At 42.3% G+C, this 15,320-nt stretch overlaps 1 protein-coding gene across 4 annotated transcripts in view; it reads right to left on the bottom strand.

Moving 5' to 3' along the window:
• The window catches only part of LRP8 (LDL receptor related protein 8), a 309,826-nt gene that overhangs the window by 59,184 nt on the left and 235,322 nt on the right, over positions 1-15,320 (bottom strand). For all 4 annotated transcript variants that reach the window (XM_084852479.1, XM_084852478.1, XM_084852480.1 and 1 more), the window contains exon 4: positions 10,545-10,673. In XM_084852479.1, coding sequence (XP_084708605.1) covers positions 10,545-10,673 — 129 coding nt within the window. The remainder of the gene's footprint in view (positions 1-10,544; positions 10,674-15,320) is intronic.

The following is a 15,320-nucleotide window of genomic DNA, read 5'->3' as shown; positions in this document are numbered from 1 at the left end:
TGTCATTAACTCCACTGAAGCAAAGGAAGAATTCAGCTGGAGTTTGGCACATCAAATTTTACTCATAAAAGTTTGAGAAAGAATGAGAAATAGGCCTATGGGAAGGAGCAGAGGGAAAACTGGAGAAAAGGGGAAAAAGAATATTCAGAAGCAAATTTCAATTAAAAATATAAGGTCAACAACTATAATAAAAGTAATAGGGAAGAGAATTCAGTGCTACCGTGTTCCTGTTGATTTTATTGTGTCTCTGTTGTTGCTTCCACCTCCCCCCGCCAGCACACACACATCCTGCCCTAGGAATGGGCTTGCTGAGAAACGAAAGAACTACATTCAACACTTGTCAACTTTCACCAGCACCGATCCATTCAGCAACTTAATACAAGTATTTGTATTAATAGGATGTTGTTGCCCTTCTTTTCCCCTTTAGAAGCAAAAAGTATGGGATAGTTCATATGTTACAGGACACATGTTTGTTAGAGTGAACGTATCAGTTGTGAAGTGAAGATGCATATCTTCAAACACTGAGAAATACACATCCCTCCTTTTACTGTGTGCACTGTAGCAAATAGCAGTGTACACGTAGCACACACAATCAGGGCTGGCTCCAGGTTTTTGAGTGTCTTTGAGCAGGACACCCTCAGAGGGCCCCCTCCCGTTAGATCCTAAAAGACTTAGCGGGGAGTGTGCATGCCTTAGACCTCCTCCTGCTGCTCTTGCCTTGTACGACAGCTCTCCAGCCCTGCTGGTCCAATGGGGAATTTAGCCAAACCACTCAGGGTTGGCATGAATGAGACTGGACCTATGAATACTGGTCTGTACAAGAATCTGCTTCCCTCCCTGATAAACATATATAAACTTCAACTAGAAGTTTAAAGAAATATGAAGTCTGATGCCATCACTGATGCTAAAAATTATAACAAGACACCTCTCATTATCTGAATTTATGCCCTATGAGGTTGGGAAGAGTCCCGTGCCCTCTCCCAAGTCGTTAGAGTAAAATGTTTCCTCCAAATGCATTTTCTTTTTTGTTACAGGCAAAGAGCATGGAAGAATCTAAAATGAGATGAAAAGAAAAGAAATTGCAGGGTTGTTAAGAGAAAATCTTTGATAAATAAGATACTACACCCTTGATTTTACATGCTGTTTAACTACTGGACAGCTGGAAGGATTAATGTGTGTGCATTATGCCCTGGCTATTCAGAAACTGTACAGCTGCTACCTTATCACTGCTTAAGGTATTAGAGCTCCTTAAAAAGCAGAAGAAATTGCAGAGAAATCCTCATTGTCCTTTAGGAAATATCTCATACCATATTCAAATTTATCCTAGCGGTTCACAACAAAGAAACAAAAAACAGAATTGTCTCTGTGGTTGGCTAGAATCACACCCACACACTGAAACAAGGGTGGCTTTGGCATGAACTCATAATTTGTTTGTGATAATTAAATGCAAAACAGTGCATTCATGGAGCATTGAGACCTGACTCTTAAATTGCACAAATAAAAAAGGATGCACATTACCAAAGCTCCTCTATTTGCCAGGAAGTCCTCTTCACTGCAGTGGAAGGAGGGGCAGCGGGACACAGGGGTTTTTGTTTCTCTGGTACAGAGATGTTCTCCCTTTAGCATGAAGCAGGATGAATTCCACTGAGGTTAGGTGAGAAGTATAAGGCTGGATCTAGAAGCCCCGAGTTCAAATCTCAACCATGGACCTTGTGGAAGGCCTGGAACAAAGTCACCATTCTTTCATCCCCAGTTGCCAAGGTGTAAACCAGAAATACAGGGTTGTTGAGAAGGTGAATTATGGCTACTTTACCATGTGACGTTTGCTACTGGAAGTCACCTTTAGGCAATGGGAAAGGGCATAGATCCCTGATATAGCTCATCATGTCTAACAAGCGTGTGCATTTTGCCACATGTACACACTGTGGGAAGCTATAGCATTTCCTCATGGTGCACACCTGTGGAGAAATAGATACCAATGTATTTATCCCAAATGACAAACTACACATTTGATTCACGCTCTTTGTTACATACCACAGCCTTCCTCAAACTGGTGCTCTCCAGATGTTATGCACCACAACCTCAGGATCCCCCAGCTGAGGATGCTGGGTGTTGTAGTGCGACACACCTGGAGGGCACCACATTAGGGAAGGGTGGATTATCATGTAGGAAGTTTTCATCTTATTTGTTACATTTATATCCTACCTTTCTCCAAGGAACCTAAGGTTTTGTACATGATCTTCTTCCTCTCCACTTTATCCTCACAACCCTCTGAGGTAGGTTAAGCTGAGAGTTAGTGACTGGCCCAAAGTGAGCGTCACAGCCAAGTGGGAACTTTAACCCAGGTCTCCCCAACACTCTAACCACTGCACTGGCATCTTGTGTGACATGGCCCTTAGATTAACACTGTAATGCACTTTGTAAACTAATAGATATTATAGAAATGGTAGCAAAATTAAAAGAAAATAAATCATCGGAGATAGTACCCTTCTTTCATTCATATATCACAGAAGGGCACTCATGTTTTGATAATAGCAGAAGATTTTCACAAAATATAAAAGTAAAAAATTGTGTGTGGGTTTGTGTGTTTGTGGCTGGCTGCAGGGCCGTCTGTAACACAGGGAATTCATAGAATCATAGAATAGTAGGGTTGGAAGGGGCCTACAAGGCCATCGACTCCAACCCCCCGCTCAATGCAGGAATCCAAGTCAGAGCATCCCTGACAGATGGCTGTCCAGCCTCGTCTTGAACGCCTCCAGTGTGGGAGAGCCCACCACCTCCCTAGGAAACTGGTTCCATTGTCGTATTGCTTTAACAGTCAGGAAGATTTTCCTGATGTTCAGCTGGAATCTGGCTTCCTGTAACTTGAGCCCATTATTCCGTGTCCTGCACTCGGGGATGATCAAGAAGAGATCCTGGCCTTCCTCTCTGTGACAACCTTTCAAGTACTTGAAGAGCGCTATCATGTCTCCCCTCAGTCTTCTCTTCTCAAGGCTAAACATGCCCAGTTCTTTCAGTCTCTCCTTATAGGGCTTTGTTTCCAGTCCCCTGATCATCTTTGTTGCCCTCCTCTGAACCCTATCCAGTTTGTCTGCATCCTTCTTAAAGTGTGGTGCCCAGAACTGGACACAGTACTCCAGATGAGGCCTAACCAGTGCCGAGTAGAGGGGAACTAGTACTTCCCAGGATTTGGAAGCTATGCTTCTATTAATGCAGCCCAAAAGAGCATTGGCCTTTTTTGCAGCCACATCACATTGTTGGCTCATATTCAGGTTGTGATCGACAACAATTCCAAGATCCTTCTTGCTTGTAGTGTTGTTGAGCCACGTATTCCCCATCTTGTAACTGTGCATTTGGTTTCTTTTTCCTAGGTGCAGAACTTGGCATTTATCCCTGTTAAATGTCATTCTGTTGTTTTCTGCCCAGTGCTCCAGTCTATCCAGATACGTTGAATTTTGTCTCTATCTTCCAAAGTATTCACTATCTCGCCCAATTTGGTGTCATCTGCAAATCTGATCAGCATTCCCTGCACCTCCTCCTCCAAGTCATTAATAAAAATGTTGAAGAGCACTGGGCCCAGGACTGAGCCCTGTGGTATCCCACTCGTTACTTCTCCCAAGTTGGAGAAGGTCCCACTGATAAGCACTCTTTGAGTCCGATTCTGTAGCCAACTGTGGATCCACCGGATCATTGTTTCATCTAGCCCACTTTGAGCTAGTTTGCTCATCAGGATATCATGGGGCACTTTGCCGAAAGCTTTGCTGAAGTTGAGGTATATTATGTCCACAGCATTCCCACAGTCCACAAGGGAGATGACTTGATCAAAAAATGAGATCAGATTCGTCTGGCAGGGCTTGTTTTTGACAAATCCATGTTGGCTTCGAGTAATCACGGCATTGTTTTCAAGGTGCTTCCAGATGGATTGCTTTATCATCTGCTCCAGAATTTCCCCCGGGATTGATGTCAGACTGACTGGTCTGTAGTTCCCAGGTTCCTCCTTTTTACCCTTTTTGAAGATAGGGACAACATTAGCCCTCCTCCAGTCATCTGGCACTTCAGCCGTCCTCCATGATTTCTCAAAGAGAATAGACAGCGGTTCTGAGAGTTCTTCTGCCAGCTCCTTTATTACTCTAGGATGCAGTTCATCTGGCCCTGGAGATCTGAACTCATTCAAAGTCATTAGGTGTTCCTTGACCATATGCCTATCGATCTCAAGCTGCAATCCTACCTCTTCAGCCTGCACTTTGCCTTTGCCAGGGGGGTCATAAACCCTCTTTTGGGAGAAGACTGAGCCAAAGTAGGAATTGAGCACCTCTGCCTTTTCTTTGTCATCTGTTATCGTTTTGCCATCCTTATTTAATAGCTGAACAACCATTTCTTTCCTCTGCCTTTTACTATGCACGTAGCTCAAGAAAGCCTTTTTATTGTTTTTAAGCATCCCTCGCTAACCTCAGCTCGTTCTCAGCTTTAGCCTTCCTGACACCATCCCTGCAATTCTGTGCTACCTGCCTGTACTCTTCCTTTGTTACTTGGCCTTCTTTCCACTTCCTATATGTGTCCTTTTTTTATTTCAGGTCATCCCTAAGCTTTTTGCGAAGCCACATTGGCTTCTTCTGTTGTCTTCCACCTTTTCTTCTTGTTGGAATGGTTTGTAATTGTGCCTTGAGAATTTCCTTTTTTAAAAGCTCCCACCCATCTTGGACTCCTTTTCTCGTTAGCGTCGCTTGCCATGGGACCTTACTGATCATTGTTCTGAGTTTATTAAAATCAGCTTTCCTAAAATCCAGGGTATGCGTTTGACTACACTTGGCTTTTGCTTCCCTTAGAATCAAGAACTCAAGTACAACATGGTTGCTTTCCCCCAGAGTTCCCCTAACTGCTACTTTATCCACTAAGTCATCTCTGTTGGTTAGGATCAAGTCAAGGATAGCCGATCCTCTAGTTCCTTCCTCTACTTTCTGTAGGAGGAAGTTATCCACCACACAAGTCAGGAATTTCCTGGAGGGGCCGTGTTTTGCAGAATTTGTCTCCCAACAAATATTGTGGAAATTGAAGTCCCCCATTACTACTACATCATGCTTCCTTAAAACACTGGCTATTTGCTTTTCAAAAGTTTCATCCTCTTCTTCTCCTTGATTGGGTGGCTGGTAGTAGACTCCGACCACCAGGTTCCCTTTATTCTTTGCTCCATTTATTTTGATCCAGATGCTCTCGATGGGGCTACCAAGCTCATCCTCCTGTATTTCTGTGCAGAGATCTGTATTTTTCACATACAGTGCAACCCCACCTCCCTTTCTGTTCCTCCTGTTGTTTTTGAACAAGTTTCAAAAAGTTTCTTTCATTCTCTCTCTCATTCACTCTGACTTCCTTCACCTTGGATTGGCTGGCCACCGTTTGTTTCCTTTACTCATGGTTTCTTTTCTGACTATGCAGAGCATTTAGTTTCTCTCCCCTGTTCCTGCAATATCCAGCGAGCGAGCAAGTTAGTGTTAAATATCTTTACCCCTTTCAATGCCAGATGTATCTGTTAGTAGTGTGTGATTAACACTAATGTGAAATGTGGTGCGGTGTGTGCTCACCTGTCTGAGGGGCTGGGATGACACAGTGGAGTGGAGACTCAGGGCTTTATTCATAAAAGAGTGAACTGGGGGGAATTGAGAAGGCAATTGCAAAATGAAGGGCAAAATAGCGGAATTTTAAGTGTAGCTGAATTGAAGGTTTTTGGGTTTGTGTGTTTGTGGCTGGCTGCAGGGCTGTCTGTAAGACAGGGCATAAGGGGAGCTCCCCTGGGCCTATTCACACTGCAGGGGCCACTGAGCCTGCCATTTGGGCCCTAGAATTGCTGCCGCTTTTAGTTCACATTCTCACTTGCCAGAGCATATGACAGGAGTCACTGAGTTACATCATTACTTTGTTTATACTTTCCCTTACTAACAAGTACACCCTCTCAATCATGGTACAGGCCAGGTTTCTGATTTCAGCTACCAGTCATCCTATTGGCCATCTTTCATTCTATTGGTCTCTCTCCCATTCACTCTGACTTCCTTCACCTTGGATTGGCTGGCTGCTGTTTGCTCCCTCCCCTTTACTCATGTTTTCTTTTCTGACTGTGGGGAGCATTCAGTTTCTCTCCCCTGTTCCTGCAATATCCAGCAAGGAAGCCTCTGTTGAACATTTTAATAGTGGTATGAGATTCAGTGTGGATTATACTGTAGTAGTGCTTACGGATTCTCTTGCATTTTTAGTAGTGTTTTTTATTCAATCTGCTCATTATAATTGTTGTGCTTTTTTAATCAAGCCTGGTGGATTCAACTTTTCACCTTTCTTATGGGGCCTTTCCAAGAAGCGTAAACCTACCTTAATGTGTTTCTAACAAATAGTGCCTATGACAAAATTATATCCTGGGCAATGCCGGGTATATCAGCTAGTACCAGAATAAAAATAATCTGAAAGGATTTTTCTACTTTCCAGAGACAAAAGGTGTGCCTTAGAAAATCAAAGTAAGGGACGTGGCCAGTGGTGTACTTTTCTGCCACAAAATAACCCCAGAAGAGTAACTTTTTAAAGACATTTTAAGACCTTTTTGATCATGCTATAAACTACATGCTATAAAACAGCATGCAATATTTCTCTAGCCTGAATGAGCACATACTGAAACAGCTGCATGGGAGGACCGGGATAGATTCTGCTTAATCTCTTTCTAGTCTAAGTAAGAGATACCTTCAGTAAAATCAATCTGATGCTCCCGCTACTCTCCAATGATTCCCTGATAAAATCATCCCTTTAGATGCCTAACTCAATAGATCGATAGGGAGAGATGTATCCATTAACAGTATGGATATTTCATCTAGAAGACCACTGAACTGAAGGTAGTTTTGTCTCTAGAGTAGAATTAAACAGGATGCTTTGTGTTACTGGTAAATATTGGTTAAAGCTAAAGATTTGGTTGTCCATGGGAAAACTTAAAACCAGATTTGCTGGAACATGGAGCAAGGGAGAGGGGCAGTGGATGTCATACTACATTAAGAGGCTGTGGGTGGGAACTGGCCTTTTTTAAATGCTTCTGGGTGAGTACAGATTTATCACAGTGAGCTGTAGCCACTTGGTAAGCCTGTCTTCTGTAGCATCCTGCCAAGTGACAAGGACAGTTTCACTGTGCCTCTGCCTTCACAAATTTCCGATCAGGTGCAGAACGATGGTAAAAATTCTCCATATTACTCAGCAGAATGATACTTCTCAAGTGAGTTGCCACTTGCTAAATGACTGTATGTATTCACTTGGGGAATTGTTGGCTGCAAGATGGCCCATGTACCGAATGGCCAAGGAGGAAGCTAGTCAGACAAAAAGGCTGTCCCAAACGCAATATCCACAGCAATCACGTGTACTCCCACTGCCCATGTTGCTTCCTTCAGGCCAGCCAAAGCAAGCTTGAGCCCAAGAATATTTATGTGTAGGGAATTCAACAGTGCTGCCGCATGAATGAACTTGCTGCACCATATCAGAGCTTAAAAGGTAGTTTCCTTTTAAAAAGATGCAGCCTGAGCCTTTCAGGATTGATTTTGATCTCTCTGTTCCCTGTGGGATCAGATCTTCCCACTTAGGTTAGTGCCTAGGTTCTCGGGCTGCCCAGCTGGCAGCAGTTAGACCTATAATTAACCATGGCTTAAAAGGATAGTGGTGGTGGAGGAGGGAAAGTGCGGCAGTTTTTATAGCACAAATCCCACTGTGTTTGATGATTACTCTCCCACTGATGTTTTATAACTCACATCAGAGGCCTTTTGCCATCTCTTTGGGGGATTATATTACGAGCTGGGAGAACCACCCTTTAACAAGGTTGTTTTTCTTTGTATTATTAGAATTCCCAAATCGAAGCCAGTAACAGCTTATTGAGCCTAGACTTTCCAAGGTGAGCTACTTGGTTGGGGCAAGGAAGACTGATTACCCTTATATTCTCTAAAATAACTCACTGCGGCAAGAAAATCTACAGTTATCCTTACAGGGTGACAGATGAAGAAAGGGTTTTTAATTTTCACAGAGCTAAGCCAACAACATCAATGCTGAGGAGAATCAAGAAGCTTCTGCACTGGCAATTTTCCCACAAGGAGGTTGTGAATCAGCAACTGCACAGCCTCTAGAGCTTTTCTAGAGGCTTCATGCTATTTGCACTGAGGCCCTGCTGTCTCTTTTCATACTTATTACACAGTGGGCAATACCCAAGCAGGCCATTTCACAAGTGGGGACCACTAGTGATTCTGTTCTGCAAAGTGGCACCCACCACTTGAGCAACGGGGATTTAGAGCTTCCTCAGGAACGGAAATGAGTGGAAACACTTGTTTCTGGAACGGGGCAGGTCAGCAGGGCTCACAGAGCTCTGCTGACCCATCCCAATCCAGAAATGAGAATTTCTGCTCATTTTGGGACTTCCTAAAGGAAACACTAAATCCCTGTTGCATAAGGAGTGGAAGCCGTTTGAGGAACAGGATCACTTGCGGAGGGGCCTGGTTGGATGCTGCCCAAGAGAAATACTAACAGCAGGTTGCTGACACAGATGTTGGTCTCCCTCCCTGCCCCAACATACATTCATGCCGGTTATCCGAATACACTTAGGCAGCCCTTTGTGGGACCATAAATAAAAAAGAAATGTGGGAGATGCCTGTACAAATGTACACACCACTGACTGATGCTCTGACTTGGATTCCTGCATTAAGCAGGGGGTTGGACTCGATGGCCTTGTAGGCCCCTTCCAATCCTACCATTCTATGATACTATGAGTGCCTTTACGGTTTAGAAAGACATGTGGTGAAGCCCCATGGATATTTTCAATGATGTAAATTTGCATCAGAAGGGTGACTGATCCCATGTGGGCATTATGGGCCTTTCTAGATTAAGGTATTTTTCCTGTGGGGTAAAGATCCATTCTCTTTACTGGTCCTAGTCAAATTTAGCGAGACCTCCATTCTCACAGGATAGAAGGGGGTTACTGTCACTGTTCTGGTTTGGTTTTTAATTTTGTCAACATGGCGCATATTGGAGAGATGGGCAAGTGCCCTTATCTAAAGAAAAAGAAGAAAAACACACACCAAGGGAAATGCCTTTGAAAACTAGCAGGGGACTCAGAATGGCGCAGATATCTGGGGAATGGACTTGTGATGCATTTGGTTATGTGTCCCAGGCACCATCCAACAGGCATTCATGACATTACTGCAAGAGAATGTCCCCTGCCCCTCTGCCCCTGCCAGGAAAGCACCCGAGACAGCTGAATTTGCTTGACTGTTTAATCAGCAATTTGATTTAGCAGTTTGAATGTGATACACAACGACTCCCCCGCACCAGAGCATTTCCTGGAGTGAAGTCTGCAGATGACTATACAACCTCTCAACAGTAAACCTTACCATCTGGGAAGGCCCTCTGTTTGCCAGCCATAATCCAAAAGGATTCGTTGAGTCTGAGTAAGATGAGTAGATAAGCTCATTACCAAAGCTCTACTTCATGGTCCAACCCTTTTTAATTAAAGTTTTGAGTGGCATGAGTCTTCCACAAGTCTCAGATAAGAATTTATTGAAGCCCCAAATAAAGCAAGGCATACATGCTGCTTCCCATAAAATGGTGCAATTTATATAGATTTTAAACAGAGCTGTTCAGTTCTCTTCTTGGACACTTTCCCCTAGTTCTTAGGTAGGGTGGGGGCTGGCACAGTGAGATGAGAAAATTACTCCCCTTCAAAATGATTTACGAGTGTGATGTCACTTTGAAATTCCGATACTTTCTGTGAAAGGCACAGCCTCTAATGTGACAGAAGGATTCACATTTCAGGGAATGAGCTTGATAGCTGCACGTGAACTTTCAAACAAGCAAGGCAAAAAAAAAGATGCCCCCAGCCTCTCCCCCCGCCAAATGTAAACTCATAACGAAGGAACACAGAGGTAGTTTTTTTCCTATCTATGCTGAGGACAAACATATAGCAAAGACGAGAAAGAAAAGATGGGAAAGATTTTAAACAGAAAAGAAACAGGAATGCTTACAAGTATCAGTAGATAAGCTCAGAGGGATTTTATCAGATTTGGATTGCCAAAAGGATTGAAATCAAGCCTTTAAAACTCAGAAGGCTTGCAAACAGCAGAAACATGGTCATCTTCATCCAGAGAATTTAATTTGACTATTGTATCTCTTTCTAAGAAAAGAGAAACGCCAGCAAGTCAAAAGGAAAGAGAAGTGGGAGGATGCAGTTAACAGAAGCAATCTTTCCAACCTCTGGTTATTGGTCCTTCACATTTAGTCCAGCCTTGGATTTAACCACTAAACTGGTAGCCAAGGGTGACCAGGAATTGTATGCAGGTGAGTGAGCAGCCAGCAAAGGAAGGATATTAGTGTTCTGTCCCTCCTCCACGCCCAGCATAGAAATGCAGTTCTCCATCCCTTCTTTCTGCATTTATCCAGAAAGGCTGAGTTAGACAGGAGGGAAGGGATACATTAACTGAAATCAGATAATTTGTTGTTTGGGCACACTGAGCCATGGGCATGAAAGGCATGTTATTAAGACTCACCATTAGTGCAGCCAGCCTCATCAATTCCACTTTCACAGTCTTTTTCTCCATCACATCTCCATGAAGAAGGAATACATTTGTTGCTGGAGTCTCCACAGCTAATTTTTTCTGCTAGACATACTTGTTTGGCTAGAAAACACACACAAAAATAAGCAAACAAATACTATGTTAAAAATGAACAAGAAATAGACATAAAATTTACTTCAAGAGTACCACATTTTTATTGGTGTTGCCTTTATTTAGCCAGAATATATATTGGCACAACAGGTAAATTTGCTTTGAGAGCAAAATGATTTTTTACACAATGATTCTTACAATATACTTTCAGTGCTGCTTTGCTTTCAAGAATGGCTACAATTTACCCAGATATTATACTGATATTATTAGGTGGCACATTTTTCGTGTTTACTGGCCTGCTCTATATTTATGGTACCTGAAGCACAGTAAAGGAGCTACAAAGGAGAGATCTCTTCCAAGCCCAGCAGGCTGAATAATGTCAAAGCTTCAGTATGCTACACAGGAATATACAGGGGTATGAAATTAGAAAATATCACTGGTAAACCCACAGGCCCACATATGACTGGAGAAAGAATTAAGCAATGCAATTCTGAATAGATTAAACAAAAACAAGAACAACAAGAAAGAGAAAACATGCCTAGTTGATTATAAATACAACCATTATGGTTTTGAATCTGATTATTTTGCAGCAGATTTACACTACTGAGTTATCCTTGACTATATAGTTACTCTCAAAAAGCAAAGTCGCCATCTTGGCCATAAGAAAAATCCCCAAAGCCATATTCTCTTGAATTGCAATAATATTATAAGCAGCGATGAGACAGCTCTCATAGCTGCTTTACAAGTCATCATAACATTCTAATTCTGGATGTTAAAATGGCATAAATGAACAAACTCAGTAAACAGGATAGGTTTTTGGAAGGGTACAGAGATATTTCTTAAAATGACAAGTGACCAGTAGATATTTGAAACATTGTGCATGTGCAAGTGAACATTAACTGCTTACTCGGGGATAAGAAAAGTAGTGTGGAACAGTATTCAGAACTCTCCACCAAACTATCCTGCTCTTGTGGGAACCACTGCAGAAAGTCAGGCAACTGTCTTTCAACATTTACAACTCCTAATTCCCTTCTCTTCCCCCATCACACAACCTAACAGCAGTTCCAATATGACAATTTTTAAACAGGGTATCATCAACACAGGTTTATTTTGATCACTGAATTTTGGTGTCTACATCTGATCTGGAAAAACTCTGATATACTCCAAACAGGGCTGGCCTAAGGCATTTTGCTATCTGAGGCAAAGGACAAAATGGTGTCTCTCCCTGTTTCATGTACAGAAGCTGACCAGACTGGCATCTGAATTTTATTTCAACACCAGAGATGGAACAGGGTCCCCCCCCACACACACACACCTGATGGCAGCAGGCTAGCTTAGTGGTAACAGGGCAAGTTGTATTGCACACATAGTCCTCCAATATTTAGCCACTGCTCCCCACCCCTCAGCATCTGCCTGCTGAGTAGGCCGCCTCACTCTGCCTAATGGTAGGGCCAGCTCTGACCCCAAATTTGCTTTTCTTCCCTCCCCCTAACACACCACTGGCCTGATATTAACAGGCAAGGACAGTGAGCTTCCCACTGCAGTTCAAAGGGAACTGAATATTCAGAGATGAGTCAAGAATTCAGCAGTGTCCACAAGGTTATGCTTTTCTCCCCTTGCCCCCAGAATTTGCTACTATAAAACTGCTCAGTGAACAAAACTGCCCTCATTGACATTTTCTTATGGGTTTCCAATTTGAAGGCAATAGAATAGTGGCAGCAATGGGAAAAGTAAAGGCCACCAGGAGAACTCATTAAAATAAAAAATATTACTAAGTTGGAAAAGAAAGAATAAATAATTATGGAGTTGATAGTGTCGGAATTTAACATAGTAAAATATTTTTGAAGAATTAGCTAATTTCCTTTTAAACAAACATTATACAGTGAGAGGCTTGGAAGGCAGCAGAAGGCCAACTCCAGCCCCTCACCACAAAACAAGATCCACACATAAAAGTCTCAAAGGTCCCATATATTCCAGACCACGTAGCACCATGACAGAGATATCTAACTTCATTTTGTAGAGGTTGCTCTGGAGTATGGCAGTTTTATAGATGAAACTCTCTTTTCACCCCCACATGTCCCATGAGGAAGATTGATGCCTTAGCTGAAGAGACAGGCACATGAGATTTCATTAAGCACATTTCTTAAAGTCCATGCCATGCTTTCAAACACGGTGTACATTTCATGCTGGTTGTGAACTAGCGAACCCCTTTATATATATGCAAGACATTGCTTATTCGAAGTGCGGCGTTTAATTCCCTCTATCTGCTGTTCCCTGAACAGCAATCTCATCGCATTGCAATCTGAAGTTCTGAAAACTCCCCCCAATTTTTTTAAAAATTAGCTCAAGATACAATGCAAAGGACCCTGCTAAACATGACAAAAGCCCTAAGAGGGAAACCACCAAAATTTCTGGCTCACATATAAAAGGAAGACATTGTGAAGATACCATAGTGGTGGTATTCTAACTCTGGTAACACTTCACTATGAAGTAACAACAATCTTTGGAAACTTTCCAGCTATGGTGGGGGTTTTTTCTAGTTTGATATGTAAGCAAATTAATTTCTATAAATGCCCACATTTACTTGCACCTTGCCCAAAACAGATGAACCTAAGAGACTGCCATTTTGAAAAAATAACACAACATAATAGAGTTGTTCAGCTGAAATCTATTTGAGGTTAAGCCTCTAAGGAATTGGTCTTTTCCATTCATATAATAGAAGGAATCTTCATCACCATTAGAAAAGGCATGAGGATAAAGTGGCTGAGGGTAAAGTCTGCTTTTGGAAAACAGGAACAAGCAATGAAAATATAAAAATTATAGTGAAACATAGCTAACTGGCAGGAAGGTTATGTAGGAATCTCAGTAGCATTTGGGGTCCTACGCTTGGCAAGAAACATTAGAATGGTGGATATGAGAAAGGCAGGAAAGGCATCATCTGTTTATGAAGAGAAAAGGACAAGAGATCAATAATCTCAATTAAAAAGAAAATCTGAGCATTTAACTCAATAAGCAGAAGCTACCAGTTGCCAGTGTACATCACTTATAGGCAGGGAGTTAAACCCAAGTGGCAGCTAAGCCTTTCACCATCTCAATCTTGGTTTTAAGTCTAGTTCTTACACTAGGAAATGTGAAGTTAAGCACAGGAGCTTGAGCAAACAAATGACCAATCAGTGCAAAAATACTGGTGAAAGTGCATTGTTTCATTTCAAAGCAAACTTCACTGTAATACTAACAGCAGGCCATTAAAAAAAGCACATAGTTGCAGGTGTAGCTCAGCTGTCCTTACTTGCTCCCATAGCTTTGAAGCTTTAGTGGACTTGTGTCCAAATGTTCTCTTTCTCTTTTACTCTGGTTTTCCCTGGCCTGGGAAGAAAAAGAGAGTTAACCTGGTATATGACAGTGACTGCTGTCAAGCACATCAAAGTTTGCGTTGATGCAAAGTATAGGGAAGCCAGAGTTCTCCAAACCAGCCCATTACAAAGACTTGGTTAAAAATGTCAGACACATCAAGACCAATTTATCGCAATGAAGCACAAATGCCAAGGATGGACAACAATGCTTTATTTATACAGAGACAAGAGCGAAGACGACAAGACGGTTCCATTGACTCGCCACAGCCAATGGCCCATTCATTCTTCTTGTTTTCTTTACACACCAATGTTATAAATTCTTTCACAGAAATCGTAGAGCCTAACTGGCGCCCCACTGCTTGGCTTCCTCTTGTGCCACTGCTGAGCTTTTCAAGCATAGAAGCATTATGTATATTCAAGGAAAAGGAGAGATAACAGAATGGATTTGCTTTCAGAAGACCATTTGTCAGGTTCTCACTATACAGGTACTCTGTGAGCATGCACAAAATATAATTCAGCAACTTCTTCTTGTGGGAAACCTACAGATCTTTTCATTAGTAGGCTAGACAGCATCTGGGAGCATGAAAAAAGGCCATATGTCATCTTGAACTGTGAGGCCCACTTTCCCACAGCCATCATGTTAAGAATCCCTAACACTATTCTTGATTTCTTCCTAGAACATGGATTAGCACAAGGAGGCAGCTGTTTTGTTGTGGTAACACCCTGGACAAATATTAAGGGTGGCATACCAGTGGGACACAGTAAAATCAGATCTGGAGGTTGGCTTAGAGTAGGCAACCTAGGTAGGCAACCTAGTGCCCTCCAATTGTTTTGGACTACAACTCCCATAATTCCCAATCATTAGTCATGCAGGAGTTGCAGCCCAAACATCTAGAGGGCATCAGGTTGCCTGTCCATGGCCTAGATTTACCACAAGCCACTCCTCTGTCATTAGCCCATAGATATTAATGGCTAGATAGATGGCTAATCAAATCCTACACAGTCAAGATATAATTCTGATACACTCTGGTGTGGATCCAGACTAAGTTAATTCCTCTTAATTTCCACTGAAATCATTGAGACTTCAACGGAAATAATTTTTCACATGGATTTCAATAGAACCTAAGTCTGGATCCAACCTACCAAGTCTAGGCAGGTCTGCAAAATGCAAGACTAAGCTTATCAAAAATCCTGTGACATCACCAAGTTGTTCAGCATCCTGACTAGGAAACCCTCTGTGCAATCACAAAGCATTAGAAACTGCCAGAAAAGACCCACTGTAGCTCAGGAAAGAGCTCTAAGATGT

The sequence above is a fragment of the Heloderma suspectum genome, chromosome 4, assembly GCF_057233095.1.
Source record: "Heloderma suspectum isolate Gila_16-S chromosome 4, 16-S_ref, whole genome shotgun sequence".
NCBI lineage: Eukaryota > Metazoa > Chordata > Lepidosauria > Squamata > Helodermatidae > Heloderma > Heloderma suspectum.
The sequence above is the reverse complement of the archived record's forward strand: the minus strand, read 5'-3'. Positions and strand labels throughout refer to the sequence as shown.